This window comes from Penicillium cataractarum (genome assembly GCF_028827025.1).
Source record: "Penicillium cataractarum strain IBT 29864 chromosome Unknown utg000009l, whole genome shotgun sequence".
Lineage (NCBI taxonomy): Eukaryota > Fungi > Ascomycota > Eurotiomycetes > Eurotiales > Aspergillaceae > Penicillium > Penicillium cataractarum.
In genome coordinates, this window is record NW_026622745.1 from 2,804,226 (window position 1) to 2,831,948 (window position 27,723).

The 27,723-nt window shown below is 48.0% G+C and overlaps 11 protein-coding genes across 11 annotated transcripts; 5 read left to right on the forward strand and 6 right to left on the reverse strand.

Moving 5' to 3' along the window:
* On the forward strand, positions 1 to 1,941 carry N7496_011611 (major facilitator superfamily domain-containing protein; the record flags this gene model as incomplete). The annotated part of the gene is made up of 6 exons (XM_056704524.1): positions 1 to 323; positions 406 to 423; positions 478 to 987; positions 1,045 to 1,278; positions 1,338 to 1,585; positions 1,640 to 1,941. The coding sequence occupies 6 exons, from the start codon at positions 1 to 3 to the stop codon at positions 1,939 to 1,941; spliced, it is 1,635 nt and encodes a 544-aa protein (XP_056550484.1).
* Positions 1,942 to 2,292: 351 nt separating this feature from the next.
* On the reverse strand, positions 2,293 to 4,405 carry N7496_011612 (MFS transporter; the record flags this gene model as incomplete). Its single annotated transcript, XM_056704525.1, has 6 exons — positions 2,293 to 2,951; positions 3,013 to 3,060; positions 3,133 to 3,508; positions 3,564 to 3,977; positions 4,066 to 4,289; positions 4,351 to 4,405. The coding sequence occupies 6 exons, from the start codon at positions 4,403 to 4,405 to the stop codon at positions 2,293 to 2,295; spliced, it is 1,776 nt and encodes a 591-aa protein (XP_056550485.1).
* A 3,272-nt stretch (positions 4,406 to 7,677) lies between these two features.
* On the forward strand, positions 7,678 to 8,997 carry N7496_011613 (glycoside hydrolase family 16 protein; the record flags this gene model as incomplete). The annotated part of the gene is made up of 3 exons (XM_056704526.1): positions 7,678 to 8,084; positions 8,140 to 8,593; positions 8,653 to 8,997. 3 exons carry the CDS (start codon positions 7,678 to 7,680, stop codon positions 8,995 to 8,997), a joined length of 1,206 nt encoding a protein of 401 aa, XP_056550486.1.
* Positions 8,998 to 9,260: 263 nt separating this feature from the next.
* On the reverse strand, positions 9,261 to 10,418 carry N7496_011614 (putative sarcosine oxidase; the record flags this gene model as incomplete). Its single annotated transcript, XM_056704527.1, has 1 exon — positions 9,261 to 10,418. The coding sequence occupies one exon, from the start codon at positions 10,416 to 10,418 to the stop codon at positions 9,261 to 9,263; it is 1,158 nt and encodes a 385-aa protein (XP_056550487.1).
* Positions 10,419 to 11,157: 739 nt separating this feature from the next.
* On the reverse strand, positions 11,158 to 12,465 carry N7496_011615 (cystathionine beta-lyase; the record flags this gene model as incomplete). The annotated part of the gene is made up of 2 exons (XM_056704528.1): positions 11,158 to 12,198; positions 12,250 to 12,465. 2 exons carry the CDS (start codon positions 12,463 to 12,465, stop codon positions 11,158 to 11,160), a joined length of 1,257 nt encoding a protein of 418 aa, XP_056550488.1.
* A 920-nt stretch (positions 12,466 to 13,385) lies between these two features.
* On the forward strand, positions 13,386 to 14,683 carry N7496_011616 (iron-sulfur cluster-binding protein, rieske family domain protein; the record flags this gene model as incomplete). Its single annotated transcript, XM_056704529.1, has 2 exons — positions 13,386 to 14,212; positions 14,272 to 14,683. 2 exons carry the CDS (start codon positions 13,386 to 13,388, stop codon positions 14,681 to 14,683), a joined length of 1,239 nt encoding a protein of 412 aa, XP_056550489.1.
* A 485-nt stretch (positions 14,684 to 15,168) lies between these two features.
* Positions 15,169 to 17,530, forward strand: N7496_011617 (uncharacterized protein; the record flags this gene model as incomplete). Its single annotated transcript, XM_056704530.1, is given in 7 exon segments — positions 15,169 to 15,227; positions 15,286 to 15,412; positions 15,462 to 15,523; positions 15,578 to 16,065; positions 16,118 to 16,365; positions 16,382 to 17,020; positions 17,072 to 17,530. Coding segments are annotated over 7 exon segments (2,082 nt in total), but the record flags the coding sequence as incomplete, so codon positions are not given.
* A 324-nt stretch (positions 17,531 to 17,854) lies between these two features.
* N7496_011618 (MFS transporter) lies at positions 17,855 to 19,305 on the reverse strand (the record flags this gene model as incomplete). Its single annotated transcript, XM_056704531.1, has 3 exons — positions 17,855 to 18,177; positions 18,229 to 18,828; positions 18,885 to 19,305. The coding sequence occupies 3 exons, from the start codon at positions 19,303 to 19,305 to the stop codon at positions 17,855 to 17,857; spliced, it is 1,344 nt and encodes a 447-aa protein (XP_056550491.1).
* Positions 19,306 to 20,600: 1,295 nt separating this feature from the next.
* N7496_011619 (alpha-amylase) lies at positions 20,601 to 22,589 on the reverse strand (the record flags this gene model as incomplete). The annotated part of the gene is made up of 6 exons (XM_056704532.1): positions 20,601 to 20,637; positions 20,765 to 21,017; positions 21,065 to 21,287; positions 21,325 to 21,411; positions 21,501 to 22,096; positions 22,154 to 22,589. The coding sequence occupies 6 exons, from the start codon at positions 22,587 to 22,589 to the stop codon at positions 20,601 to 20,603; spliced, it is 1,632 nt and encodes a 543-aa protein (XP_056550492.1).
* Positions 22,590 to 24,041: 1,452 nt separating this feature from the next.
* On the forward strand, positions 24,042 to 25,143 carry N7496_011620 (putative mitochondrial phosphate carrier protein (Mir1); the record flags this gene model as incomplete). Its single annotated transcript, XM_056704533.1, has 3 exons — positions 24,042 to 24,163; positions 24,243 to 24,662; positions 24,759 to 25,143. The coding sequence occupies 3 exons, from the start codon at positions 24,042 to 24,044 to the stop codon at positions 25,141 to 25,143; spliced, it is 927 nt and encodes a 308-aa protein (XP_056550493.1).
* Positions 25,144 to 25,552: 409 nt separating this feature from the next.
* N7496_011621 (putative MFS transporter) lies at positions 25,553 to 27,091 on the reverse strand (the record flags this gene model as incomplete). The annotated part of the gene is made up of 1 exon (XM_056704534.1): positions 25,553 to 27,091. One exon carries the CDS (start codon positions 27,089 to 27,091, stop codon positions 25,553 to 25,555), a length of 1,539 nt encoding a protein of 512 aa, XP_056550494.1.
* Between the last annotated feature and the right edge of the window lie 632 nt (positions 27,092 to 27,723).

A 27,723-nucleotide genomic window follows, 5' to 3' on the forward strand; every position in this document is an offset into this window, starting at 1 on the left:
ATGGCGACTACCATCCTCGCCCCGACACGGGCCACGGCGACGGTCCTTGAGGTAGATTACTCAAACAGCATCCCGTTGGTACAGTGGCCATCGAAAAATTCTCGACCTGACCCCAGGCCCCAAAGCCTCCTGAATCCTGGGCAGACTCTTGGTAATGGTCTCTACGAGGGCCAGGATGTTGGTTTGTCCCGACTCAGGGCGATAACTCTCATCGCTACTCTCACTGGCATCACTTTTGTGGGTAGTATGAGTGGTGGCTTATTGACTATTGGTCTACCGTGGATCGCGGCAGATCTGAATCTTCCGGATAATCTACTGCTTTGGTAAGTAGAACCCTGATCTATCAACTTGAAAGTGGCCCTCAATGTACGAAATGTTCTAACATGATGATTCTGGACTGCCCAGGCCCGCCTCGGTTTACTCGTGAGTTCTTCTTTCTTCCCTTCTCCTCTTGTGACAGTAGTTGACCAATTATAGCCTTGCAAATGGATGCTGCCTTCTGCTAGCAGGTTCAATAGCAGATTTCATGGGCAACAGGATTATTAACCTGATTGGTTGTACTCTACTATGTGCCTTCATTCTGGCCTGCAGTGTTGCCGAGAGTGGTATCCAGTTGATTCTGTTTCGCGCGTTCCAAGGTATCGCGACATCTATGTGTCTTCCTACGGCGTTTAGTATTCTAACGGATACCATGCCTGCTGGTAAACGGAGGAATATCGGGTTCGCCTGCCTGGGTCTTGGGCAACCGTTCGGATTTTCTGTCGGTCTGGTGTTTGGTGGTCTATTCCAAGGATCATCGCTCGGCTGGAGATTTGGCTATTACCTTTGCACAGGTATTACAGCCATACTCACCGTGGTCAATTTCTTCAAGTTGCCCAAGGATAAGCCCCGCGAGCCCTTCACGCTCCAACGGCTACGATCCGAAATTGACTGGGTGGGGATCGTGCTTTCGAGTTCTTGTTTAGGAATCATTTCTTATGTTTTTGCGTAAGTTAATGTCATCACTGTAGTTACTGTGAGGGCTTAAGCTGACTACAACTGAAGCGTTATCACCGATAATCCTTCGAATATTCATCGCCCCGAGAACATTTCCTTGCTATGTTCCGCAACCGCCATGATTCCTGCTTTCCTAGGCTGGATGAGCTGGCGAGAGAAGAACGGGAAATCGGCTTTGATCCCTAACTCTCTGTGGAAGAATACTGCTTTTGCGTCGATCTGTGTCATGGTTCTTCTGTCCTGGGCTGTTCTGAACGGCACTGAAACGATTCTGAGTCTCTTGTGCGTGTAAACTAACAAATTTGAGTGAACCCTGCTAACCAGGAGTTTCTCGATCATAGCTTTCAAGAGGTCCAGGAACTATCCGCAATCCAGGCCGCTCTTCGATTCTTACCAAATGTCCTTATTGGCATTGTGTTGAACCTCGGAACTGGACTCCTAGTGCACCGCCTCCATGCCAACTATCTAGTTCTCGTCACGACAGTCCTCAGCGCTGGGTCTCCATTGCTTTTGGCAATCATTGATCCACAATGGTCATGGTGGTATTGTGCTTTTTGGGCTGTCCTTCTGGGTCCTCTATCGGCTGACGGTAATCATTCCTGTCATTCAGGTTAAAAAAAGCTTGTTAACCTTTTTTGTGTAGTAATTTTCACGGTCGCTAACTTGATTATTGCCGATTCCTTCAGTGCGAAGACCCAAGGTCTCGCTGGTGCCGTATTCAACACGATCGCACAGTTCGGAACGTCCATTGGACTTACAGCTTTTGCTATTATCTCGGCAAGCGTCACGCAGGATTCGGATTATACTGATAAGAGCTCACCTGGTGCTTTGATGGCTGGCTACCGTGCTGTCTTTTGGACTTGCTTTGGTTTGATGATGCTTGCCTCTGGCATCGGTGCTTGGGGGCTACGAAAGGTGGGTAAGGTTGGCCTCAAACAAGAGTAATTTAAAATCCAGCACGCTGTGAATAGGAGGAATCCAGGGATGGGAAGGTTCTTAAGAGTCATGATTATTGTAGTATATTATTAGAACGGTCGAGGCTATAGAAAGGCTGTCGGGGAATCATAAATAGAAAAAGAATAACGCCCGGCTTCAGGGGTTTCCCTTGGAATGCAGCGGCCACGATGTCCTGAGTGTGCAGCGTATTAAAGAATAAATGTACCGTCACATCGTAATTGTCATGGAACAGAAAAGGGAAGTAAAGAAAACTTTTGAATCGCTCGACCAGGAATATGTGCTGCCATAACATGAGATCATGTCATTCAAACCATGGTTGGCTCTCATAATTGCCGTGGCTTAGCAGATGATAGATGCTTTGTCCGCATGACTGCGCGCCGTGTCGATTCGAGAAATTTGGCCAGTGTTGGCTGATGGAATGATCTCCAAATTGTTGGAATCCTTTTGTAGACGCTCCTCTCTCTCAATTTCGAGGCGCTCCAATTCCTTGATTCTCTTCAGTTCTTGGCAGAATTTGCTGTTGCTTCTGATGCGGTCGCCGTAGCGAATGAAAGCAAAAGGAATGATAGAAACTCCAAGGCTGAGGAATGCGATTAGGCTACACGCCCAGTGGATACCCAACTTGTTGAACATGGGCCTAGTAGCAAGAGGGAGAACTGCACCCAGGATACTTCGTGTGCAGCTGGCTGCAGACTGAGCACTCGCTGATAACGTCTCATAAGCGTCGGTGAGGTAATTCAGCATTGCCATAAAGATCAGCAAGTACCCCATTCCGAATGGGATACCTGAGAGGAAGGGCACGACCCAATGGATATTAGGAGACGCTGTCCAACCCACCCAGAAGAGTGAGATGACATACAGGGGACCTCCAATGCAAGCAAGTGGAAGTCGTCGATATTCTTCAATATTCGCCCACTTTGCTTCGCGAGCTTTAGCTCGAGCAAGGAATCCATCATACCAGATGAAGACCACACAAGCCAAGAGTGCACCAACACCAACTATAACCCCAGTCAGTTAGATCCTAAATGCAAGCCAAGAATTCATGTAATGTAAACTTACTAGGCAGGAACATAAGTCCTGAAACTCCGGCACTCATACCATAGAGATCTGTAAATTCATCACGTTAATATGTATCGCTCGACTGGCGACTGCGTATACCGGTTTGGGAGATGAGCATACCTTGAAAAATAATTGGATATGCCTCAAAGTACAGGTAGAAGATTGCATATGCCAGCGCCAGGTACAACGATGTCAGGGAGACAATTGACTCGTGGAAGATCATTCGGAAGGGCCGAGAGATGGTAATGATGAACATTCTGCGAAGGTCGCGGCTCTCAAGCTCCAAGGGCGACACAATGTTGGAATTTCCGGTTTCCTTCCGTAACTTCTTAGCCCGGTGTGTCAGAATGACGGGGCCATATGTTTCAGGCATGAAGATGACCAAGGGCAAAGTTGCACCGGAACAAATGAGCCCAATCCAGAAGCACCACCGCCAACTAACGACGGCAACAAATCCGGAAATCCAGGGACCCATAATCGGACCAAAGGTAGTACACTGGGAATCATCAGCATGTTTCTTCCATGGAGGCAGATATAGGGATGTAGCATACAGCCATATAGTACGCCATAAGGCGACCTCGCAAGGTTGGGTCGTCGTGAACGTCAGCAAACAAGCCTCCGGTGGTAGCGATTGGAGAAGATGCCATCATGCCATTAAAGAGTCGGAATATCAACAGCGAGGCATAAGAATTAGCCACAGCGCAGGCTAGTGTAAAGATCATGAATCCGATGAAGGCGACGAGTAAAGGACGTCGGCGCCCAAAATATTCGGAGCTAGGGCCCCATACCAGTGGGCCTAAAATGTAGCCGATCAGGAATATAGAGATGGGTAGAACCAGCATCTGCTGATTGGTAATGTTAAACTCTTCAGCGATTTGCGGGATAGCATTACTGCAGATAGACGAGCCGATGGTACTGTTCATGACCTGCATAACACCGGCGAGAAGGACTAGAAATTTTCTTGTCTGGAGTTTCATGTCAGCAAGTATAATTAAAGAAATATTACTTCCTCCAAGTTCGACATGAAATCGTGATTGACATGCTTATACATACCTTCTTCCAGTTCACTGGGTTTTCTGGATCGTTTGGCCCGAAGGAAACGACTGTTTTTGAAGCCACCCGTCGAAAACGAGAGTATGATGGGTTATCATATCGTTCCTGGATTGGTTCATGTGTCACCTCCGAGTCTTGATCCGATGAATCCGAGTGTGAGTCGGAAAGCGAATCGGGTAGTGAATCTCGTCGTGACTCGTGAGGGGTTACTATGATGGCACCCTCTTTGAAAGAATTAGAATCAAATATCTAGAAGAAGCATACCTATACACAGAGCAGACTCACCTGTGGCTGACATGACCTTTTGCAGGTTCTCCTCCATGGGAAAGTGGTCAGGCATTGTGATGGTAACTGGGAAATTCCCATTCAATAAAAGACGCGACTACGTTGTATGACGATCTCAGGTGGGATGGCACATTATTATAAAGAGACTATGGAGTACATCCTGTGACAGAGAAAATTCAAGAAAGCAAGCCCAGCTCCACTCCCAGGGTCCCAGTCAGAATTCTCAAGCTAAATCAGTCAAACTCGAGGTTGATGTGGATTCGGTCTCCACATCTCTCTGCCACTTTTTTTTTCACTCCCTACGCCCTATAATTGACGAACGAGTCTGTGTGCGACACGGTTCTGGACAATACAAGGAGAAAGCCTGGCCAGATCCACTCAAATGGGGTATTTGGAAATGTTGATCTTTTCATGGCCAGGTTTCCCTCGGTTAAGACGGCTTTCAGGCATCGCAAAGTTTGCGGGAAACATGAGCTAAGATTTCGGTGGATTTAAGTGGCAACCTATTAATACTACAGTTCGCCATCTGCCGAAATTTAAAATGATACCTCGCAAAGTAGCCCGATATTTCAAAGTTGCCGTTGAGCAGGTACCTACTGTCATAATCGTTTGCGAATGTGTGCGCAGAGTGTTGATTCACAAAAGGCAGGCCTTGGATCATCGCAACCCGCATTCATCGCGGTCTTTGGGCCGACATTCTCCATCACGAGAACCTTAAGAGGGGTCATTATACCATGCAGATCAACCCAATGACCTTCTATGCCTTTGAGCTAGCGCTATAGATTACAATTGACATCTCAACCATGAAGAAACCCCCATATCGGGCGAGGTGCCGAGCGCCTGTCCTCATGATAGATTGGCACTCGAAATGGCCCTGCAGACCAAGCCTCGACCAATTTCTTGTCAGACACACTACTTGGCATTCGCGGGGTGTCCCAAAACATGAAAATTGATTTCTCAGTTACGCTCTGCCAGATTTTTCGGGGAACCAAACGGGGGGATTCCGCATTTATTGTGGATTTTGAGTCATAGAATCGGAGCATGAAGCCGAATGCGACTCCACAGCCTATCAATCACACCCGCTATTGTTGTTCTTCTACATTAACTATGGCAATCAATGGAGATTCTCAGCAGAATCTCGGTCCTATTTAACTTGTGCTTTGCCTTGTTTATGCATGTGCATGGTACACATGGAGGATCATGCTACCAATGATCCCTTTCTTTGCTTTTTTCCGGCGAGCGCGAAACCACGCGCCAAGCCTTCAAATCCCCGGCATCAATCCGGTTGCGATCCGGTGCCGGTTGAGGGTTCGGACTTCTGGCCGATCTGCACTGACCGCCCGGTTTCGGGATTTTGAGACGTTCCTGGGAGTATTCTAGAACGGTCTTTAGATAGAAACATAGAAATACCACAATTAAGAACTGGTTCCAACTTCGGGGCATCATCATTTGCGCATAATAAATACTGTTCTTCTCAAGAGTGTCAAGTACACACTATGAAACAAATCCTGCCCTCAGAGTTCTCCTAAAACTGTGCAGGGTAATGGTAATAGAAGGTATGTTCATGCCTTAGGCAGACATCGAGAATGCCCTCCTCTCGTAGTGCTTTCATTTACGATAGCAGATATCTTGTCAAGGTCAAGAGAAAATGCGTGTAACTATTAGTGATATTTCATCGTGCCAAAGAAACTTCAGTGCCTCGCTGGGCTCTGTCGAGACCATACGTAGATGTCCGAAATTACCACATGGTACATTAAATACCTCTCACTCAGCATAAGAGTGAGCTATTTGTGAGCAGTTCTTCACTACCGTAGATATTCTATTACATACAGTACTGACTTTTTCCCAAGCACCCCACTCAGAGACATGGATAATTCCGTGGACGAACTGCTTGCTTTGCCACGAGGCAAATCTTGGTTGCCCCACCTAAATGTCTTAACTATAATGACCCTGAACAATAGCCAAGCTGTCATGGCGAGTATTTGCATTCCCATGAAGGAGATACTACATAGAAAGGAGAAGTCTAAAGGTGTACTTAGAAAGCTGTCTGCGCAAATCCGTCAGGAGCTTTCGAAGGTCGAGACTATCCTGTAGTAGATTAACAATTCTAACAGCGATTGAAACCAAAACTGTGGTTGATTCGATATGCAGAGCAGAATAAGCCCATAATGCTTCATCCCGACATCCAGACTATATGTGCCTAGGAGCTGTCATCAATGTAAGCACTCTAGCGCTTCATCAACAAGCATTTTTTGCTCTTGTGAGACAGGGCAGTCTGTGATTCCCTGTCGATTACCTGCGCCAATTTAAATTCATACCGACGCTAAAGATGTCTTAACTTCACTTCCTACCATTGATCATCACGAGGTCGGCTCAGTTGGTAGTGAAATTCACGAGCTAAATACACAAAAATTCTTGTGCCATCTCGACGAGTCTTCGTTAGCATATAAGCTCAACTTTAGATAGCCATAATAAACCCTGATTACATGACGTATTACTTGCAGATCCCAACACGATAAGGATCCGACATCCAGCAACGAGGCACTACTCGAATGGACGCGATCCCGTCGGTTATTGAATATTAATATTCACACTTCCAAAATAGAATGCTACAAACAGCTGCTGAAACTCGTATAAATAGAGAAGTGGAACTTATGCGAGTCATGTGGACGAATTTCTGATGTTTGTGGACAATCCAACCGCTGGAGACCCTGGTTACGCGTCCTTGTTGCGCGGCGAGCCGGCAAGCCCAGGGTCGATACTCGCGCAATTTCTTGGCAAATATCAGAACTCCTCACTTGGATTCGATATTAATAATCCTAAATCTGCAGATATCAGGAATCCCCGAACTCCAACTTTGGTGACCTGGGGTTTGGAATTTGAGCAATCATGGTCTGATAGGTGGATCCCTGTGAGAAATGCAATGACCGAAGAGAAGGACTACGACCAGCAGATTTGGTTAGATATCCGCTGTTGTTGTTCTTTGAGGTTTCAATAAAGTCAATTTTGCTATCAGAGTTTATGGGTATAATTGCCATGCTGGAGAAAGAAGTCTTGTTTGAGGAGAGGGGAAATTCTCGAAAGTGGAGCTCTTAGCGTCGAGAGGGACGTACGCGGCGACGTATATCCATGAAGGGTTTACTTACATCGCATTCGCTTAAGAGGGATATCTTGTTTCTAGCGCGCAAATTTTCTCTTCTTGTCTGCTCATTGATGGCACGTTCTGCTCCTGCATGCAAGTCGCAACCAATTGGGTTTTCAATTTCGATTCAACCAGTTCTTTGGTAACCCCGCGACCGAGCGCTTTTCACCCTGCCCATAAGGATAATGAGAACCGAAAACCCTTTTGCCAGTCCCGAAGACGACTACAGTCGGTTTGGAAGCGCAACGACAAATCTACCTCGGTTTGATCATCGCACAAATTACGGTCGCTCTGTACCTCAGACAACACCACAGCCTCCACGCTATTCGGATGTTTTTGGCTCAAGAATGGTGATTGAGAGACCATGGTATGATCCACGGGGATGGTCTGGTAGAAAGAAGTTGATCATTGCAGGGTGTGTTGTGGTGGTGATCGTGGCAGCCATTGTTGGGGCAGTTGAAGGAGTCAAAGCGAATGCTTATCCCGATTACTCTCAACTAAATTACACCCTCGTTGACACATTTTCGGGGTCGTCTTTTTTCGATAACTTTGAGTATTACACATCCACAGATCCAACAAACGGTTGGGTACAGTATGTCTTCTTTCAATATTCTGACTCGGTTACCACTTGCTAAGAACGGGCAAAGATATGTCGACTCGCAAACTGCCTCAATGATGAACCTGACATACGCATCAGATTCGACCGCCGTGATTAAGGTTGATACCGATACTCAGAACCAAACGAGTGGCCGCAAGTCTGTCCGCATTACTTCGACAAACACTTACGACAACGGTTTATTCATTTTCGACGTTGTTCACACGCCATATGGATGCGCAACATGGCCAGCACTTTGGCTCACCGATCCTTCCAATTGGCCTGAACACGGTGAGATCGACGTTATGGAGTCCAACAATAAAGGAACGCATGGAAATGATATGACCTTGCACACAACCAGCGGCTGCAAAATGAATGCCAAGCGCAAGGAGACCGGCACAGCACTATATTCGAACTGCCTCAATACGGCAAATGACAACGCCGGCTGTGGCGTCAAGGGAAAAACTGCCACATATGGCGAGGCATTCAACGATAATGGTGGTGGTGTAAGTTCTTCAATATCAGGGTTAGATTATCGGTCATATACTGACTCCGGTATTGCTAGGTGTACGCCATGGAGCTTCGTGATGCCGGGATCCGAGTTTGGATGTTTTCAAGAGACGATATTCCCTCGGACATCTCAAACTCAACGAGTAGCCCGGATCCCTCAACGTGGGGGGAGGCCCTAGCAGACTTCCCCAGCACCCACTGTGACATCGGCTCACATTTTAAGAATCAAAGTATTATCGCAAATATTGATATATGTGGTGACCTTGCTGGTGCAACTTCATACTACACGGACTTGAACAGTTGTCCAGACACATGCACTCAATTCGCGGCTGAGAACGGTGCGAACTTCACGAACGCATACTGGGAGTTTAACAGTTTCAAGGTATACCAGTCGTCATAGAATAGAGAGTGCGTTGCATATAATAACAATAATTTATTCCATGAGCACGTGACATCAGAAACCCCGTATCAGTGTTCAACATCTACCTCCAAGGACTCTATGAAAACGTCTAGCGCGTAAGGCCTAGGATCAAGGGATTTATCTTCTACACTTCGTCACATGGTGCCAATTAAGATGGTTCCTTTGGAAGAACTATTTATTATTCATTGATTCTTACGTCGGTGGTTCAGATCAGGTAGCGACTGAGAGTACAAACTTTCACACTAAAGCTTGCTGCTATGAGTAGCGGATGTCGGAATACCAAACTTCGATATATCTTCCTTGGTAGTGCCATCCACCGCAAGTTCGGCTAGTACACGGCCAAATGCAGGAGCAAACTTAAAAGCATGAGCTGCGCCCAGGCCCACAATGATGTCGGGGTGGTTCTCAAGAGGGCTAATAACAAATTGTCGGTCCGGAGTAATCGAATATTGGCAGGTCACGGTGCGGAGCGTTTGACGTGCTTTGTCCGGAATGAAGCTCCCTAGGAAGGTCGAAAGTTGATTGAGCAGGTATGGCGAGTGAACATACGTACGCTGCTCTGGCGTCATAAAATTATTGGAAGTATCTCGAGCAGCCTTAATAGTCGGCTCTCCGTAACAGGGAAACCCGTAGTAGCACGTTGCACCATTCCATATCCAGACGGGGAAACGGTCGGACTCGAAATTTGCTGATTCGGTAGGCTTGAAGTATGTAACCTGCTCTTGCATCACAGACACTGGGATATGTGTGCCCAAGGGGCCAAGTAGCTTATTGATCCACGCATCGGTGGCAAGGATAACTTTGGCGGCTTGGAATTGTCCTTTTGAAGTTTTGATCACAACCGCACCAGTACCCGCAGCCTTCGGTATGATGCGGTCCACTCGGGTTTGATCCTTGAGAATAGCTCCATGGGTACGCGCTAGTGTCTGGAAGGTGCTCACTGCTCGAGAAGCATGTGCGATGCCGGTGTCGGCTGTGTACACTGTAGAGACATTTTCGGGAATCTGAAACTGCGGCCATCGGTCCTTCACTTCTCGAGAATCTAAAAGTTCATAAGGTACGTCGTTTGTATCGAGGCTCTTGGTGAAGTCACTCGCAAGAGCGGGCGCATTTGGCTCCTCGGGGAAGAAAACCACGCCGCCAGTAATGGTCAACAACTTTTGACCGGCGGCTTTTTCAAGCTCGGCCCAATCTTTGTATGCTGATTTTGCAAGTGCAACCAATTCCGGGGTAAAATTTGAAGTTCGAACGATGCGTGAGGTATCATGAGAAGCACCATGAACATGGCCTAATTCAAATTGCTCGAAAGCGATGACCTTGGCACCCTTCTTAGCAGCGTAATATGCGGCGCCACTTCCGAGGACTCCGAGGCCAACAACTGCGACATCAAATTGGTCCATTTTGCCACCTATCGAGTGTTTCGATCGAGTTTGGTAGGGGAGAATAGATTGTTTATCCCCTGAAAGAAGCCCTCCATGGCCATGAATTTAAGACCATCCAGGCACAATCCTCCATCACGGGTGCCGCCGTCCACGTGAAGCTAGTGCGTTGGGCACACCGAAGATGACCATCGGTGATACATTGAGACAGAACCCCCAAAAATGGGTAGTCAACCTGTCGGCAGGGCGATTGAGGAGCTTGTGTGGGTCTAGCTCTCAAAGTGGGCTGCAACTTAGCGTTTGGCGGTTGGCTCGTGACGTTCACTTGCATATTCCCCACGTTATCTCCGGTCACGTGGTCGGTGTCCCGCCGGTCCCTTGTTGACCAACAATGACAGAGCCCAAACATTGACTTTGCACTCTGGATTTTTTTCGACATTGTATTCATAGACATTTCCTATCTGCCCAAAAGCTTAGGTGCAGCACAATTTCAAAACTTCAAAGCGGAGCTTCAATAACCTGGAGTCCCGTTTATCTAAAACCGCACTTTGTCCATCAGTAAAGCAATAAAAGCATCAATTTAAAGTGGCTTAAGAAATGACTTATTCATACAGAGTGATATTTTTCAAAAACCGTGCACAATTAGGTACGGAGAAATAAAATGTTTGAGTAACTTGCTAGTTGTGTCGCATCCACCCTTGATACAGTCAATCGTCGAATAGTGACCTTCGTCGTCATATTGAAAGTGGTATAATAAAGCCTATGAATGAGAACTGCGCAAAATTGACTGCACGCCTTGCAGGATATCGGCCTGTAGATCCTCAAACTCCTCGATACCACAACTAATCCTCAATAATTTGTCGTCGCATAATGCATCGCTCATTGCCCGCCATTCCATCAAGCTTTCAACCCCACCAAGACTGGTCGCATGCTGGAAAATGAACATACGACTTGGAAGTTGCCGGGCGAAAGCTGCATTCCTGGCCCACATTGAGAATACGGGTCCAAAGCCTCCGGGCATTTGCTTTCGAAGCCAACCGTCTTTCAAGTCATCCACTTGAAGCGAGGCATGCTTGACTTGATCTACGACTTGACTGACAACACTCTTCGGATCCTTTAACTGGTCATGTACCCACCCAGCCAGCCTCTCCGCTGTCTGTGACTGTTTGGAGACCCGAAGGTGCATCGTCCGAGCAGATCGGATACCGAGCCAGCCTTCCAAGCTCCCCATCACATTGCCTATGTATTGGCGATCCTTGTGTAGCTTCTTCAGCCATCCATCCTTTTCCACGCGGTCAGGGTGAATGATTAGAAGACCGCAAAGCATATCTGAATGGCCCCCGACATACTTGGTACCACTGTGCATGACAATGTCCGCACCAAGATCTAAAGGGTTCTGAAGAGGAGGAGGCGCAAAAGTTGCGTCAACAGTCAGATAGGCATCTTTCTCGGTTGCCCTCTCACGGTAGTATGCGAGGTTCCGCGCTTCACCGGTCGGATTGAGTGGCGTCTCGACATGAATGATATCACCCGGGCCCGCTTGGTCCAGTTGCGACAAGTCAAATTTCTGGACCCCACTCAGCCTCTGCATGATATCAAGAACACCATGGCATCCGTGATATCCATCCTCGATAAAGATTCTTTTCGGGTTGAGCAGGATAAACATAGCATGAAAAGCAGAGAGACCCGTCGAGTAAGTAATCACCTCTCCGCCCATGATATTACGAAGGAGAACTTCCAATCGTTTGGAGTTGGGCGCTGTGTAACGGGAGTACACATGTGAATCATGGGGGTTATTTGGCTATCTCAGATTGTTAGGCTTCAGATTGATCAATGGAGCCGGGACTCACACATCTTTGTTCTCTTCTGGGACCAGGTCTTCGGGGTCTCTCGCATATCGAAAGTTGACTGCGACGTGCATTGCGGGAGCAATGGCACGGTGTGGACTGACGAAGTCATCGGCGTGAACTGCTCTCGTTGCCATGCTCATGTTGGGCAGAGCTTTATTGAGGGCGTCTGCCGTCAGAATGAATTTTGACCCATTGTCGGTCGTATCGCTAGAGCCCATTGTGTCTTTCGGGGTATAGGCAGCGTTCAATGTGGCGGGATGGTAAGATGTTTAATTTGAAGTGGGAATATGCCAGATTGAAGTTAGTGTTCAGGAAAAGGTGAAGTAAAGAGCACAGTCCCATTCACTAGTTTGAGGGCCACCATGCGAACTAAACAGAGGCTTTCCCAATTTGAGCTGCAGCGCACATGCGCGGAGAACTCCGTATTTTTGCCGGGCTGTGAAGCAGTGAATTCCAATATCCGACTGCGTCACAGGATGTCACCTGAATTCGTTGCGTAGTCCGGCATGTATGCTGCAGGATGACCTGTTACCTGATTGATATGTATCAGAGAAGCGCAAAGTTTGTGGCTAGTCCGAATGAGACATATGGAATCCGCTATAGAATTCACGACTTGAGGCCTGGTGGTGTGGGCTATGAAAAAAGATTCACTCAACAACGTTTCACAGGATGCGCCAGAAGCTTCCCCGGGGACCCTATTCCCATATCTGGTCATTCATTCCGCATTGCATTTACCTTAGCGCTGCTAAAAGGCTGGTTGTTCCATCGGTTATCAAGACTAAAAGACCACCCGCTCACCTGACCGGTCAATGCCGACGGAAGGTAAGACTTGATGAGAGGCCGGTTGGGGAGCACGAACTTTCACCGTTACTTTGACCGGGGCCTTATCAGCCTGGGTGCGGATCCACTTATTGTATGACACGGTAAGTTCGCCGTCGGTGAGATACCGTGTTAACCAATGCGACAGATGGTCTTGCTATGGCGTTGGGCCTGTATAGCCACATGATCGGATACTTTGAAGGCATTAAACAAGAAGATAAATCAACGAAATCGAATATTATAGTGGAGGCAATGGACAATATTTCACAGGCTCTTTCTTCCAAGCACACAAGCTCCGAAGAAGATAATTTCTAGCATCATGGCAGCTGCCGTCGCCTCTCTCTTTGGATACAAACCCAATGTTCTCGTGGAAAAGAAGCCTGTCAAGGAGCCACCCAAGGCTCTACCAGCTTCATGGTATTGCTCGCCAGACTTGTATGAATTGGAACGACGGGCTATCTTTTCCAAGAAGTGGATTCTGATCACACACAAGCTCCGCTTCACGAAGCCGGGCGACTACCTGCGGTTTCACGAAGCTGGCTTCTCCTTCTTCTTATGCCTGGATCGCGAGGGTAACCTGAATGGCTTTCACAACATTTGTCGTCACCGTGCGTTCCCTCTCGTATCAGAGGACGAAGGCAATGTCAAAATTCTGTCTTGCAAGTATCATGGATGGTCCTATGGCCTAAATGGCAAACTGGCCAAGGCACCGCGATTTGACGATGTCCCCGGATTTTCCAAAGAAGACCAAAGACTGTTTCCAGTGCATGTTCATGTTGATGCACTTGGTTTTGTCTGGGTGAACCTCGACTCTTCGCCTCGTCCTGTGCCCTGGGAAGAAGATTTCAAAGGGGTCGACACCCAAGAACGATTCCAGAATTTCGACTTCAGCCAGTACAAGTTTGACCATACATGGCAGATGGATGGTGACTATAATTGGAAAACTTTGGCCGATAATTACAACGAATGTTATCACTGCACAGTCGCACACCCGGACGTCGCAAATCTCGCGGATCTCTCGTACTACTACACGGTCTCTACTCCTGGGCATATTCAACATTTCTCTCGGCCAAAGCAAGACAAGGCGGAAGATGATATCAAGAACGCAAGTACCTATTACTTTCCAAACGCATGCATGACTGTCTCGTGGGTTTTCTGTCGATCAAAAGAAAACTAGAAGCAGCCTGATACTGATTAATTATTAGCCCTCACTTTTTCTACATGATGCGATGCGTTCCAACTTCGGTAGGGACATGCTCGATGGAGTACGAAGTCTACCGACACAAAGAGGCTTCGGACAAGGAATTCGAGCACATTGACGGATTCTTCAAGCGGGTACTAGCCGAAGATAAGTGGCTTTGCAATGAAGCCCAGAAAAATCTTAATGCCGGTGTTTTCGTCAATGGCCAACTTCATCCTGAGCTGGAAAGTGCACCGCTTTTCTTTCAAAATACTGTCCGGGACTTGCTCCTCAATCATCGAAAGGAAGAGCAGAGAGAACAGCGAGAAATTTGGCCCGCTCGTCAGCATTCGGCTGGATCAGCCACTGCGGAAGATATTAATTTCTGTTCAGGATTGGCATGTTCGGCGGAGGGTAATAGCAAGTTAGAGTGGTAGCTCTTTTTTGGATCATACTTGATGGGTTGAACAATTCCTTTGAACTTAATGAGTTGAAACCACTCGGTATACTTTATTGAAGCAATACGTAAGGCTGGACGGATGAGATACTTTCCCAGTGTTTAGGGCCAATCAATTGCCCAGAAATGGGACTCCGATGGGATAGGAATTCGGTCAACCTGAAGAATTAGACCTGGCGTTTGATTTATGCTTCACAGGCTAGGCCTTACTCGCACGTATCAAGATCTTCGTGCGCTCTTAGCTTGATGCCGACTATGCACCAGTTAAACTTAATGATATCAGCATTTCCCCTTATCGCTATTGTTTCCAGGAGTGGGCCATAACTGTGGGCCGGCTCCCCGCTACTTTCCGCCTCGTCGGCTCGAGTCCGACAACCCCGCGCTCCCCCTTCTTTAAGCACACCCTCGAGCTGTAATGCCGCCATTCTATTCTTTAGTCCATGGGAGAGCCGAATAAGACTACAAATGTCGCTGGCGAATTCTCGTATCAGTAAGAGATCCCATCAGGCCTGTGAAAACTGCAGGTAAGCTAAATCCCACTAGCTCCAAGGTGGATCCAACTAACAATCAACTCGGGAATAGACGAAAGAAGACGCGATGCCCTGGAGAGCGACCGGCGTGTTCAACCTGCACTCGTCTGAAGCAGGCATGCCAGTATAGCAGGAACTATGATTCCTGGGAAAGCAGTGCTGGGGGCGATGGCGTCCTGGTGAGCAGTTTCTACGACTGGTAGTTACTGAATCGTTTGGCTAAGTCAGAGCCAGGAAGATCGACTCCAGCAGCTAGAGGAGAAGATGAATCTAGTGCTGGAACAATCAGTGTGAGCGCATACACTTGCACGACCATCAGGAGGAGAGGGAACTAACAAAGTCAGACCAAACCGCAATGTTGGAATACCGGGGCCACTGGGCTTGATAAGCCAAAGTGCAGGCGGGGATCCTGCATCAAAGTCTACAGCTGGCAGTCGCAAGACTCCAACACGGAGAATGCCATCTCATGATGATATGACTATTCAGTCTGCAAACATGACCACCAATCTGACAACATTTACATTGCCCCCAAAAGACATGATTTCTAAATGCGTTGCCCTCTACTTCCAATACTGTCACAAGCAACCTCTGTGGCTTTTTGACCCTGAAAAACTCTCAAATTTATCAGAAATTCCCGATGAGATTACATTCGGTATTTCCAGTTTAGCCTTGCGGTATTCACGGAGCCACATTCTAGATGGCCAGGCCGACCAGCTGTGTCGGCAATACGCAGAGTCAGCTCACAGTCTAATTTCTCTTCGAATTGCTCGGGGGAGTGTGAATCTATCAACAATGCAAGCTCTTTGTTTGATTTCACTTGCTGAGTACATTGGTTAGTCTTTAATAATGAATGAGAAGAAGTCACTTCGCTCATGTTCGCGCAGCTAATGATACCCACCTGGCTTGGATTCACATTGGCCTCGTCACAAATCTTGCCAAGTGTGGGAATATTGACATTGAACTACATGAGGGACAAACTACGCCTACGCTGGAAGCTCGCCGAAGGCTATTTTGGAGCATCAACTTCCTGAATCAGCAATTCGGACCACGGAACTTATCGTTGAATATTCTACGAGATATTTCAAATCCAAAGTACACGGCCGTCAACATTGACACCCCTCGAGAGATGGGTGTAATACCCCCCTCAGGTTCCGGAGGAAACCGGCTCCCTTTCGTCAAGAGGAGGAATTTGGGTTTACATGGTTCAATTGGGATCCCTTTGGAGAGAGGTCCAGCACTACGTATCACATTGTGCTAGCGGGTATTTCACTCCACCATGGTCCGTTGACTCCGGCTATTCTATTATCGGAGCCCATTTGATGAATCTTGAAACAAACTTCCCCATGTCTCATCGATACGACTCCGCCAGGTTTCAAGAACAGTCTATTGAGGAACTGCATGGCGATCGTTGGTACTGGAGCCCATGGTTATATCTTCAATTCACATATCATGCTGTGCACAGTATGATAAACCATCCTTTTCTCTACTCCTGGCGGCCTCAGCAGTCTGCTCAACTTGCAGTGCCAAACACCTTTTGGAAAACTTCGTCAGAGTTGGCACTGATACACACAACGTGGACGGTTCGCCTCATTGATATGGTTACTGAAAAGGACTATCAGCTCTCCGACCCATCGATCGGCCATTTAGTAGCCATTGCGACCACGATTCATCTCTATTACTGTCGCGCTGCAGATCCCGCCCTGAGAGAGTCCGCACAACGCAAGGTGGAAACCTGTACGAATTTCCTAAGCGACTTGGCTGCAAAATGGCCCACATGCGAGGTTATCGTCAGTACAGACCAAATTATTCTACACAATACCTGGCTAACGATATAACAGTATCAAAAAGTCCAAGCTCTCATACAATCGGCATTTGCCGTGAGCCCAAGTTCAAGCAACAGCCGGACACCACGCAGAACAATATCAATCGACACGGCATTGATGTGGGATATTCTCCTTCAAAGCTCTCCGCAGGCACCATATAATGCTGCTGGGCGAGGTCTCTTCGAACCCTCATTTTTTGCAACACAGGGAGAGAAAAATGCCGAGAAGGTAACGGTTGAAACGGAGATATTCCATCACTCTACGAGAACGGTGGATACCTCTGATGGTGGGCAAGCCTTGCCACCATATTCGAGTACCGTACAAGATCGGCGGTCTTCTGACGGTTCAGAAATGTGGAGAGAAAGCAGCTCACTTTCAATGAGTAATGGCGCTGTCCAGGGTCCATTGCCACGAGACCCTATGGGGTGGTCGGTACCGGGGCTCCAGAATGATGCTTCATTCATGGACATCACCCGTGATCCTTTTTATCAGTTTCAAGACCAGGACCGTCCTTACTTGGGGGTTTGGGAGATTGGAAATTTGTAACGACGAATGACCCGACCCAGTTTGAAAGCTGGTGGGGAAATATCGTTTATTGCTATATTGAGATAAAGATTGCGGATAGAATCTACCTAGTGTAATAGATAGGCAGGAAAGGATGCTAATGTTGATGTGAGGGACTCTAACCCGGGTTGCGAGTAAATTCTTACTGGTCCATTCCTTGCTCCTTGTTCTCCATTTGACAAAACATGCTTGACCGTCTAGCGACAAGCTCCATCCAGGCGCCTTCCGATGTCCTCAAATACTGTGTCTCCCGCGAGACTCGAGCGGGAATAACACAGCGAGAGCACCAGCCATCCCCAAAAGAGCAGCACAAATGTAAATTGGGATTGAGCTGGCTGTAGACGTAAAAGCACCAATCAATGCCGATACCATACCCATCAGTCGATTAAGTGCAACCGCAATGCCATTGCCAGTGCCTCGATGCGCGGACGGGAGGATCTCCACGGTGTAAGCGTAAAGCGTGGCGTAGTACATGTTGATTGTAATCGATATCGCACAGGCAAATCCCAGGTTTTGCGCACTTGTGCGGACAGCAGTATAGCCGAAGAAGAAGGCCACTGGTGATTGATAAGCTGAGGTTGCGGGCTGGCAAAACGAGATCTACTCACTTGTGATGAATGCGCCAATGGCCATCGTTCCTCTTCTTCCAAGTATGGGAAGCTCGGACATAAATGCTGCAATTATAGGGCCCGGGATGGCGCAGAGATTGGTGATTGCATAGTTCCGCCAGGTGAGATACGGGGACGTCTCACCTGCCGAGGCGTTTCGAGAAGCCAGGTACTCAGGAAGATAAACGTAATACAAAGCATAACCTAGCCCAATTAGTGCCCATGAAAACCACACCAGCGACGTCGAAAGGGTCATAATTCGGGTCGAGAACAGTCCCCTCACGTGAACAACCAACTCAGACAGGGAGGCCTTATTTTCGGCATGGGCACTATGGATTTGGCCGCAGGCCTGGAGTTGCTCCAAGGTGAGATTGCAAGGTCGATTATGCTTCCGAGCCAGATTCTGGAGCGTTTGAATAACCTCTTCATCCATGCCTTGGCAGAGAAGGAACTTGGGGGTCTCGTGGAATCGGATGACAAGTACTCGAGCAATACTCAGGACGAATACCAGAGCTCCGCAGGTGTAGAATAGGTATCTCCATCCCATGTTGTTAGCGTTGGTGCACGGGACAGAGCCATCCGTGGGGCAGCTATAGTTTGCTGTTTGAAAGTGAGCATACAGACAAATGAGCAAGAAGCGGATAGTAAATGCTCACACATGAACGGCCAGGCAACCAACCCAGCCACGGTCTGCCCAACTCCCCACCAACCGGCTAGAAGTGTCAGGAGCCATTGCTTGTTTGAGGGCAGATATTCCAAGAAGACGGTGGTGTCCAGCACCAAGTTTCCTCCAGAGCCGAAAGCTGAAATTGCGACTAACGTAGCCCAGGCCGAGTAATTTGGCGCGGCCCCAGCAGTGATGGCAAAGATGGCACTAGTGAACAGAGAAAAGTTGAAGGCCCATTTCCGGCCTATAATGTCGGCTGTGCTACCCCAGAATAATGCACCCACCAGCAATGCAAGATAGAAACCCAGTTGGGCACCCCTTGTAAATTTCGGAGGGTACTGAGCCACCACCTGGTCGGCGGATATACTCATGAGGAAAAGTAATAGTGAATCCACTCCGTAGCTGATCATCATATGTTAGACACTGTGTGGCTATTCATTTGATCAATTTCAAGTTAACGCACCCGAATCCGTTCAGGAAAAATAGCTTCGTATGATATGGGGTAAACCCGATTTCGTCGATTGCCTGCGTCGTCAACATGGATTGGACAGCGTACGTTTGTCTTCACAAAACTTACATCATTGACAAGATGCATTTTCGTAGCCAGAGCTTGGTCGACGCGACCAAGACATAACATATCATCGGAGCCATCAACAACAGAGCTTGAGGCAACCACTGTAGGGTCCTGGCCCTCATCTTCGGGATGAGTCCCGCCCATCTTATCGATCTTTGTCGTCATTTCTTGCGGTATTCCAAGGAATTTTATTTGTAGCCTCGTCGAGTGTGAAGTGAAAGAAAACAGCCAACTGAGGACACTCAGTGTGGTGTCGAGAGATGTGCAACGCAACCAGTTTGTGTGATGCGGGCTGGTTTTATAGACCACTAGCTTGAGTGTTAGCCAGACCCTTTTGATAAACTGTGGGGCGCAAGTCTTGTACCTGGGGTGGGCTAGAGAGACGCTGCCATTCCCGTGCATCAAATCAAGAGCCTGCGACTCGCTGGCGATACTGGCATGCCGGCCCACAACATCCAGGTGGAGCTTGATACAGGATGCGGGCACGAATCAGTTGGGGTGGATTATGAGAAACCCCAAATGGAGATATCGTAACTCCTTGACAAGAGTGGAGTTTCTACTATCTTCGGACGTTGGTGGCGGGATCCACTCCCCGCTCATGTGACCGGCGGCTGCCGACGGCACGCGGAGAAGTATAACTAGCAGGAAGATGCTGTCCTAGATAATCTGTAGAAGCATGGTTATAGGAATCTTGTCAAGCAACCACCGGATCATTGCCATCTACTTCGGAGTTCCACGTCAGTTGTTCTTAACAAGATCAGAAGCTCCATCCACAGAGTTACAGCTGTTTGGTTAAAATTGGTGATAAACAAAATAAGTGACAAGATATGCGAGATTACGAAAAGCCAGCTCATCTGTCAGAAACTTATTAATAACTTTCTCGGAATTGAGTTTTGGTTTACCATCCTTTCAAGGGTCAGTCAAACCATCTCCGTATAGTTCATGTAATTGAATTCACAGTCATTGACGCGGAGCTTCCGGCTTGGGTTAGCGTGCTTAGTTATGATTTAATAGTCATAAAAAGACACCTTTTCGAGACTAGAATCAAATGGGCAAGACCAGAAGGGCGTCAAATCCAGTGAATAGAACCCCTCTACATAAGTTTGAATAAACAAGGATGCCCGAAAATCGTCAAACCTCAAACGAAGGCTTGATTTCAAGGTAGTACCTTCAGACATTCAAAGATTTTATTGAACTCTCTCACGGGCCATAGATATTAGTATTACTATGGTAATAAATTTGTCAGTCCACTTGTTTCGACAAGAGCCTGGATGCAGAGAATGAGCCCTACTCACAACAGCTGGGAAAGCTTCCTCCTTCCATTAGCCTTGTTATTGACCCACACGCTAACACTTTTTGCAGATACCGGGAAGACCCCATATCCACGAGTGTCAATAAACACAGTCCCGATGCACCACTCGAGTATATCAGTCCATTCCTCTCCTGAGTGGCTAATCCCCACGTACATGCGCTTATATGTGGCTCCCATGTTGCTAATAACACATGCAAGACCATCTGGGAAATAATTATTTCCGTAGCGCACAAAACCTGCATTGATTTAATAGGCCAGTCTAAGTCAGACGATGGATGCTTACCAATGCAATTTTTCTTATCAAAATAGTCTCGTTGATCTCCGTAGGCGTATAGCTTACGGGCACGCATCAATATAGGGACCTTTCCCTTGCAGGATGGCAAAGAGAGATAACCGACGCCACCTCTGATTCCGTAAAGGTCGCCATAAAAAATGCATGGCTGCCCTTGGCCACGGAGAAGTATCAATGCATAGGCAATCGGCTTGAAGAATGGGGTTATTATTGTCTATGTTGTCTCATTAGCACCATGTGGACATAAATACGAGTATATCTCTGAGACTTGCCTCGAGTGACTGGCCAGGTTGCTTTTGAGTGTAAGCATGACTCAATGTGTTATAGAATTCCAACAGCTTACAGTGTCATGATTTCCCACAAATGTCTAGTGGAAGTACCAAAGTTTAGCATCTTCCTGCAGCATCAATCGATGAGAGAGTCTTACTACTGCATGCGCTGGGCTCTGTTCCACCAACGTGCCCCGAAATATCTTGCGAAGGTCACTTCGTTCAGTCTGCGAGGTTACTGCAAACCGGCCGAGGAGTGGTACGTCGAACAGAGAAACCCCGTACTCCATCACTTTGAGGTAGTTAAGCAAATGTCTCACATCTCCTCTCCAATATTCGCCCACTAGAAAATAATCAGCGCCGACTGTGTTCCGGAGATGATCAACCAATTCCTTTTGAAATGCAGCCGAGTAATGTTTAGCCGCGTCAATCCGCATTCCACTAATTGGTAACTCGGTTCCAATCCATTCCGCCCATTTGAAGATATCAGCTCGTACTTCCGGGTTTGTGTGGTCGAGGTTGGCGAACATCAAAAAGTCGTAGTTGCCATGCTCATCACTGACATCTTGTGCCCAGTATTTGCGTGAGTTGGCAATTTTGTATATTGCATGTTGCTTTCTTGATTCATCCCAATCCACGCCATTGAAGTGTTGATGGTGGTACTTCATCGTACTGTATTTTCCTTTACGGCCGGGGAAGTCGAATCCTACCCAACCAGAAATCTTCTCGGGCTTTGATACAATGACATTTCGATCTAGTTCAATGTAAGCTCTTTTCAAACTCTCTCAAATAATCAGAGTAAATTTAATACCTTCAGGGTTCACCTTCACAGCTGAGAACTTCTCTGCAAAATCTGCACCAGCTTTGTGGTTCAAGACAGTGTCCCAATAGATTCCTATACCAATATCACTCGCCGCTGATATTAGAGCCTGTAGTTCCTCCTTCGGTCCCCATCGAGTTGATATGGAACCCTTCTGATCGAATTCCCCGAGATCGTATAAGTCATAAACATCATACCCTGTACCGTTCGGGTCCATTCCCTTGCAACCCGGGGGAATCCAAATATTGTCCACCCCGGCATCCCGAAGACTCGGTAGAGCCATTCTAAGACGGTGCCAATGCTTCTGGTCAGCTGGCACGTGCCATTCAAAGCCCTGCATCATCAAGGTGTTCTGCGGAGTATCCCATCCCAGGGACTTTTCTGGATCGTCTGTTTCTGACTCGGGATTGGTTAATTTCCATGCCATGTCTCTGGATGCTTCGGAAAGAGGCAACTACCACCTTCGATCTCTCTCCACTTCTTTGTCTCGTGTCGCATTTTCAAACAGCAGCTCAACTCGGACAACATGAGGTAAAGGAACACGAGCTTTGGTGAGAATTAAATCGGATCAGCACAATCCAACCCTAGCGTTTTAGAAGATAGGCGAAGGTGAAGGGCGAAAGGGATATTCACAATGTTCGGTCGCGGCCGATATATCGACCTGGAACGCCACAAGTTTAAAGTAGGACTGAACGGAACTGACGATAGTGACACGGTTTCCCCACTGTTGTGTGATTCTATTTAAATAGATATGCGGACCTCGATGAGTCGATATACACTATCCAGTTCATTGGCTCTCTATTGGCAGCTTACGTGTTGCACCATCGTCTTTGCTTTTTGGGGGCTCGAAATTCATAGGTGCGGCTCCCTCGTTGAAGCAGATAGCGGTGGATATATATTCACGACCGTGGGGGATTTATCCAAGAAGATCTGGTACTACACTACCGTGGAATGGATTGAAGTTCTACAACCCTGGCCAAGAATGGAACGGGTGTCAAGGTTCGAGACACTGTCGCTCGGAATAGGTTCATGGTTCATACAAATTTGACCATTGGGGGCCTAAACTAGATTGCTTCGGCCTTGGGTTCCAACTGGTAGGTTCGTACTCATTGTACATCTCTGCTGTAAGTGGGTTCCGAGATCCGAAGCTGGCCATTGACCAATCATAGACTGCGATAGGAACAAGCTGGCCGGAAATGCTTATAGACGGTGATTTGTGGAAATAATAATAGCAGCAGCAGTACTGTAAGGTCAATGCAGGAGAACGGAAGGCCAGGCCATTCAGGCCGGTCTTGGCGTGGTGGCCGAAAAAACAAGGCGGCCACCTTGTTGCCCCGTTCGTTGCCGCCAGGTGTCCACTTGGTGACGTAGCAAATGGGCTTTTAACTTCATTTGATATTGGAAAATTTGATAGCAAATTGAAGACCCTAAAAAAAAGAGTCCTTTGACTGGATACCTATCCTATCTCTAGGATAAAGGAAGTCTGTTAGAGGCTATCACATTTTGTTCTGGTATACATTACCTATAGAAAATAGTATGGTCGAATCATAACACGCCGCATGAGCTCGTGCCTGGCAATAGTACGCGGGAATAATTTATGCAAAAGACTTCATACTAAGACCCTCGAGCCATCAAAAGTCCAAGAAACTGTTCGGTTGACCGGGGGATGACCGGAGGAGTAGCGCAAGAAGGTGGCAAGTCCCCGTGTGTTGCCGACGGGGACCCGCAAAGGCCCGTCATTGGCCCGCGAAAAGTTTTCGGAATTGGGACCCATCCCTTTCAAATCCTTTCCTCCTTTCTCACTCTCTCTCTCAAGCTTCAATTCCAATCTCCTCTCTTTCCCCCATCCTCTTCCCTCTTCTCGGGTGATAAACACACAATGGCTGCCGTCACTACCCCCCAGGAAACCCCCAAGTCGGGCCTCGCCCTGTACAGCCGCTTCGCCTTCGCTGGTGCCGTGTGCTGCAGTGTCACCCACGGCGCTGTCACTCCTCTTGATGTGTAAGTTGGAAGTCTGCGACCATTGATATGAACGGATACAAAGAATTCCCTCTAACCGTTGTGCGCATCTTCTATACAGCGTCAAGACCCGTATCCAGCTCGACCCTGCCACCTACAACCGTGGTATGATCGGTGGCTTCCGTCAGGTCATCCAGAACGAGGGTGCTGGCGCTCTCCTCACTGGTCTCGGCCCTACCGCCGCTGGTTACTTCCTCCAGGGTGCCTTCAAGTTCGGTGGTTACGAGTTCTTCAAGCAGCAGGCCATCAACCAGCTCGGCCTCGAGACTGCTACCAACAACCGTACCGCTGTCTACCTCGCCTCCTCCGCCTGCGCTGAGTTCATGGCCGATATTGCCCTCTGCCCTCTCGAGGCCACCCGTATCCGTCTCGTCTCCCAGCCTTCCTTCGCCAACGGTCTCTTCGGCGGTTTCAGCCGTATCCTGAAGGAGGAGGGTGTCGCCGGTTTCTACTCTGGATTCGGCCCCATCCTGTTCAAGCAGTAAGTTGCCCTTTTCGCTCTCAATTGGGCGCATCCAATGCCGACATATCCGGCATCTCGCACGCGATCCTGGTCTAACGTATCATCTCTTAATAGGGTCCCCTACACCATGGCCAAGTTCGTCGTCTTCGAGAAGGTCTCCGAGGCCATCTACGCTTCCGTTGACAAGAACAACCTCTCCGACGGTGCCAAGACCGGTATCAACTTGGGCTCCGGTCTCGTTGCCGGTCTCGCCGCCGCCATCGTCTCCCAGCCCGCCGACACCATGCTCTCCAAGATCAACAAGACCCCCGGTGCTCCCGGTGAGGGCACTATCTCCCGTCTCATCAAGATCGGAAAGGAGCTCGGTCTCCGTGGCTCTTACTCCGGTATCGGTGCCCGTCTCTTCATGGTCGGCTCCCTCACTGCTGGTCAGTTCGCCATCTACGGTGACATCAAGCGTGTCCTTGGTGCCACTGGCGGTGTCGAGATTGGCAAATAAATTATTTCGAGTCCTGTAGAATGAGGAGGATGATAGAGACTACCTTAGATTTTTTTTCACGTTTCCCCCTTGTCCATCCCCCCGATACGATGTACAATACTTTGTCTCAGTTTTCCTTCAAAAACATGCTCGGTTTCCTTTGTCTCAATTGACGTTCATGATCCTACCTTAGAGACATTTTACAGGCCAAAGATCTGGCTTGAAGATTATAGTAGGTACCTTTGTTAGGAGAAGTTTCTCTAGATGCCGCTATATGGCACAGGCGTTTAGACTGACAGGCGAAGTACAGAAAAGCAGAAAGACAAAGATCAAGACTCGCGCTGTTTCATTTGTCCAAGGTTACGGAGCATCACAGCACGTATCGAAATCTCGAATTCTATCGAGACGTTAGCATGTTCCAAAGGAGGCCTCAGAGTCGAACACTTCTCACCTCAAAGTCAGTCAGATCAGCAAGCTCGTCGTACTCCGATTGGGGTCCAGCCCCAGCATGATCCGCAGCAGCCTGCGCATCTCTCGTCTTGTTTCGACGGATCAACAGCAGTCGCAGACCAATAGCCAGAACTATTTGAGCAGACGCACATGCAAGAATGACCTTGCAGCCCGTCTGATACAAAGGGGCCTCCTTGGCCAAAAATGCATGGGGGCCGATGATATTCCCAACACAATATGCCAAAAACACCAGAGCAACACCGGTGGATCGCTTGGTATAGCCTCCCAGATTCGTTGCCGGCATCTGTAGCGACAGCACCAAAGAACAGACATATGCACCGACGATATAATACCCGAAAAGTACGCCTACTTTGTTGGTTTTGTGGGATAGTTTCCACATCAAGCAGGTGCCGACGATCGTGGGAATCAGGTACAATGGCATAACGATAGTGCGATAATTACGGAATCGCGAGGCGAGGAAAGTTCCACTCAGAATGTAAAAGACTTGGAATGCGCCCAATGGTATCCCCAATGCACAAGTCTTGAGAGGATCATCAGTCAAGCCTTTGATAATGAGCTTGCCAAAACTGGCAATTCCACCATTGATGACCTCATTGCACAGAGTGAAAAAGAACAGGATCCAGACTTGAGGGTCAATCAGGGCCTCGCGAATCTGATACCATTTGATTTGGTGGTTCATGACACCAGTTCGTCCGAGGCGACTGCGGCCGATCAAGAGAGCCTTGTCTTCTAAGCTGAAACGCTTTGCAGAGATGATATCGTCCGGGAGGAAGAGGAACATGACAATTCCCCAGGCCACCGTGACACCTCCCAGAATAAGGTAAATGGCTCTCCAGACGGCAATGGTGTGGATTTGGCCAATTCCAAATGTCAGAATACCGCCAATGATCGCACCGAGCCCATTGCAGCTGTAGAAGATGCCAGCACGGAACGGCTGTTGGTCGCGGGTGTACCACATTCCAACTATCATCATGAAGCATGGGGTGATAGGTGCTTCGAAGATACCCAGAAGGAAACGGCAAATGGCCATGCCAGTGAATGAAGAGCAGGCAGCGGTTATCATCAGAACTGCGCCCCAAGCGACGATGTTCCCCGACACCACTTTAGCCAGTTTAGTCTTTTGCGCGAGGATGTTCCAGGGATATTCGGCGACCAGATATGCCAGGTAGAAAATACTGGCTAGCCAACTGTACTGGTTACTGGACATGTGTGTTGACGTGAAGAGGTCGAAGACGGCGGAGTAAGCTAGGGCTGACTTGTCGATATACTGCAGGACATAGGTTCCTGCAAGCAGTGGGAGGAGTACAATGTCTACCTTGCGAACCACTTTCTTATTGCGTGGTTCATCGTCCAGAAGCACCTGGATAGAATCATGCGTGAAGCCGTGCTCATGAAGAAAGGCTCCACCTTCGTCGAGGTCGGCGATGGTACCGACTTGCACATCTTTTTCATCTTCATGGTTTCTGATAGAGCCTTTTTCGATTTTACTTTCCTCCATGATGAAAATTATAATAATATGATAAATGAAAGGGCCTAGTAGAAAGGAGGGACCTCAATGTTTGAAAGTCTTTTAGTGACCATCTCCAACAAGAATGGGCAATCATTGATATACCCCAAATCAGCTCCCGTGCCCAGGATTGTCCATGCGGGGAACCCTGTTAGCACGGATTCTGTCCGAAGACGATAGATTTAGGAGATAGGCTTTTGCATTTGCTCCTATGATAATCCAAGCTCCTGATAACCTTATCTACGACTGTCTAGACGGCACGGAAGATGGCCGGGACGTGCCACGATAAGAATGAAGACGAAGCGTTTGTTCACAATCTCGTTATTTACATCTATCTTGGGCAGGTCTCTTTGCTAACTGCCGGCAATTTTGACTATTTTAAGGTGACTGGGTAGTTTCAAAAGTACACTGTGAACTGAATTAACATCGGGCTAAGTGCCGAGATTTAGCCGAGCTACCAAGATCCTTATATTTCTTTGCAACCGAAACCTACAATTGACCAATTCACGAGTGCCAGGTGCGATGATGTCGCTAGGCATAAGAGTAGACTACACTTCCTGTTGGTTTCATTTTCTACCTTCCAAACAGCGTTATCTCTTGGTGTTTGATTGCCGGTGTCTCGA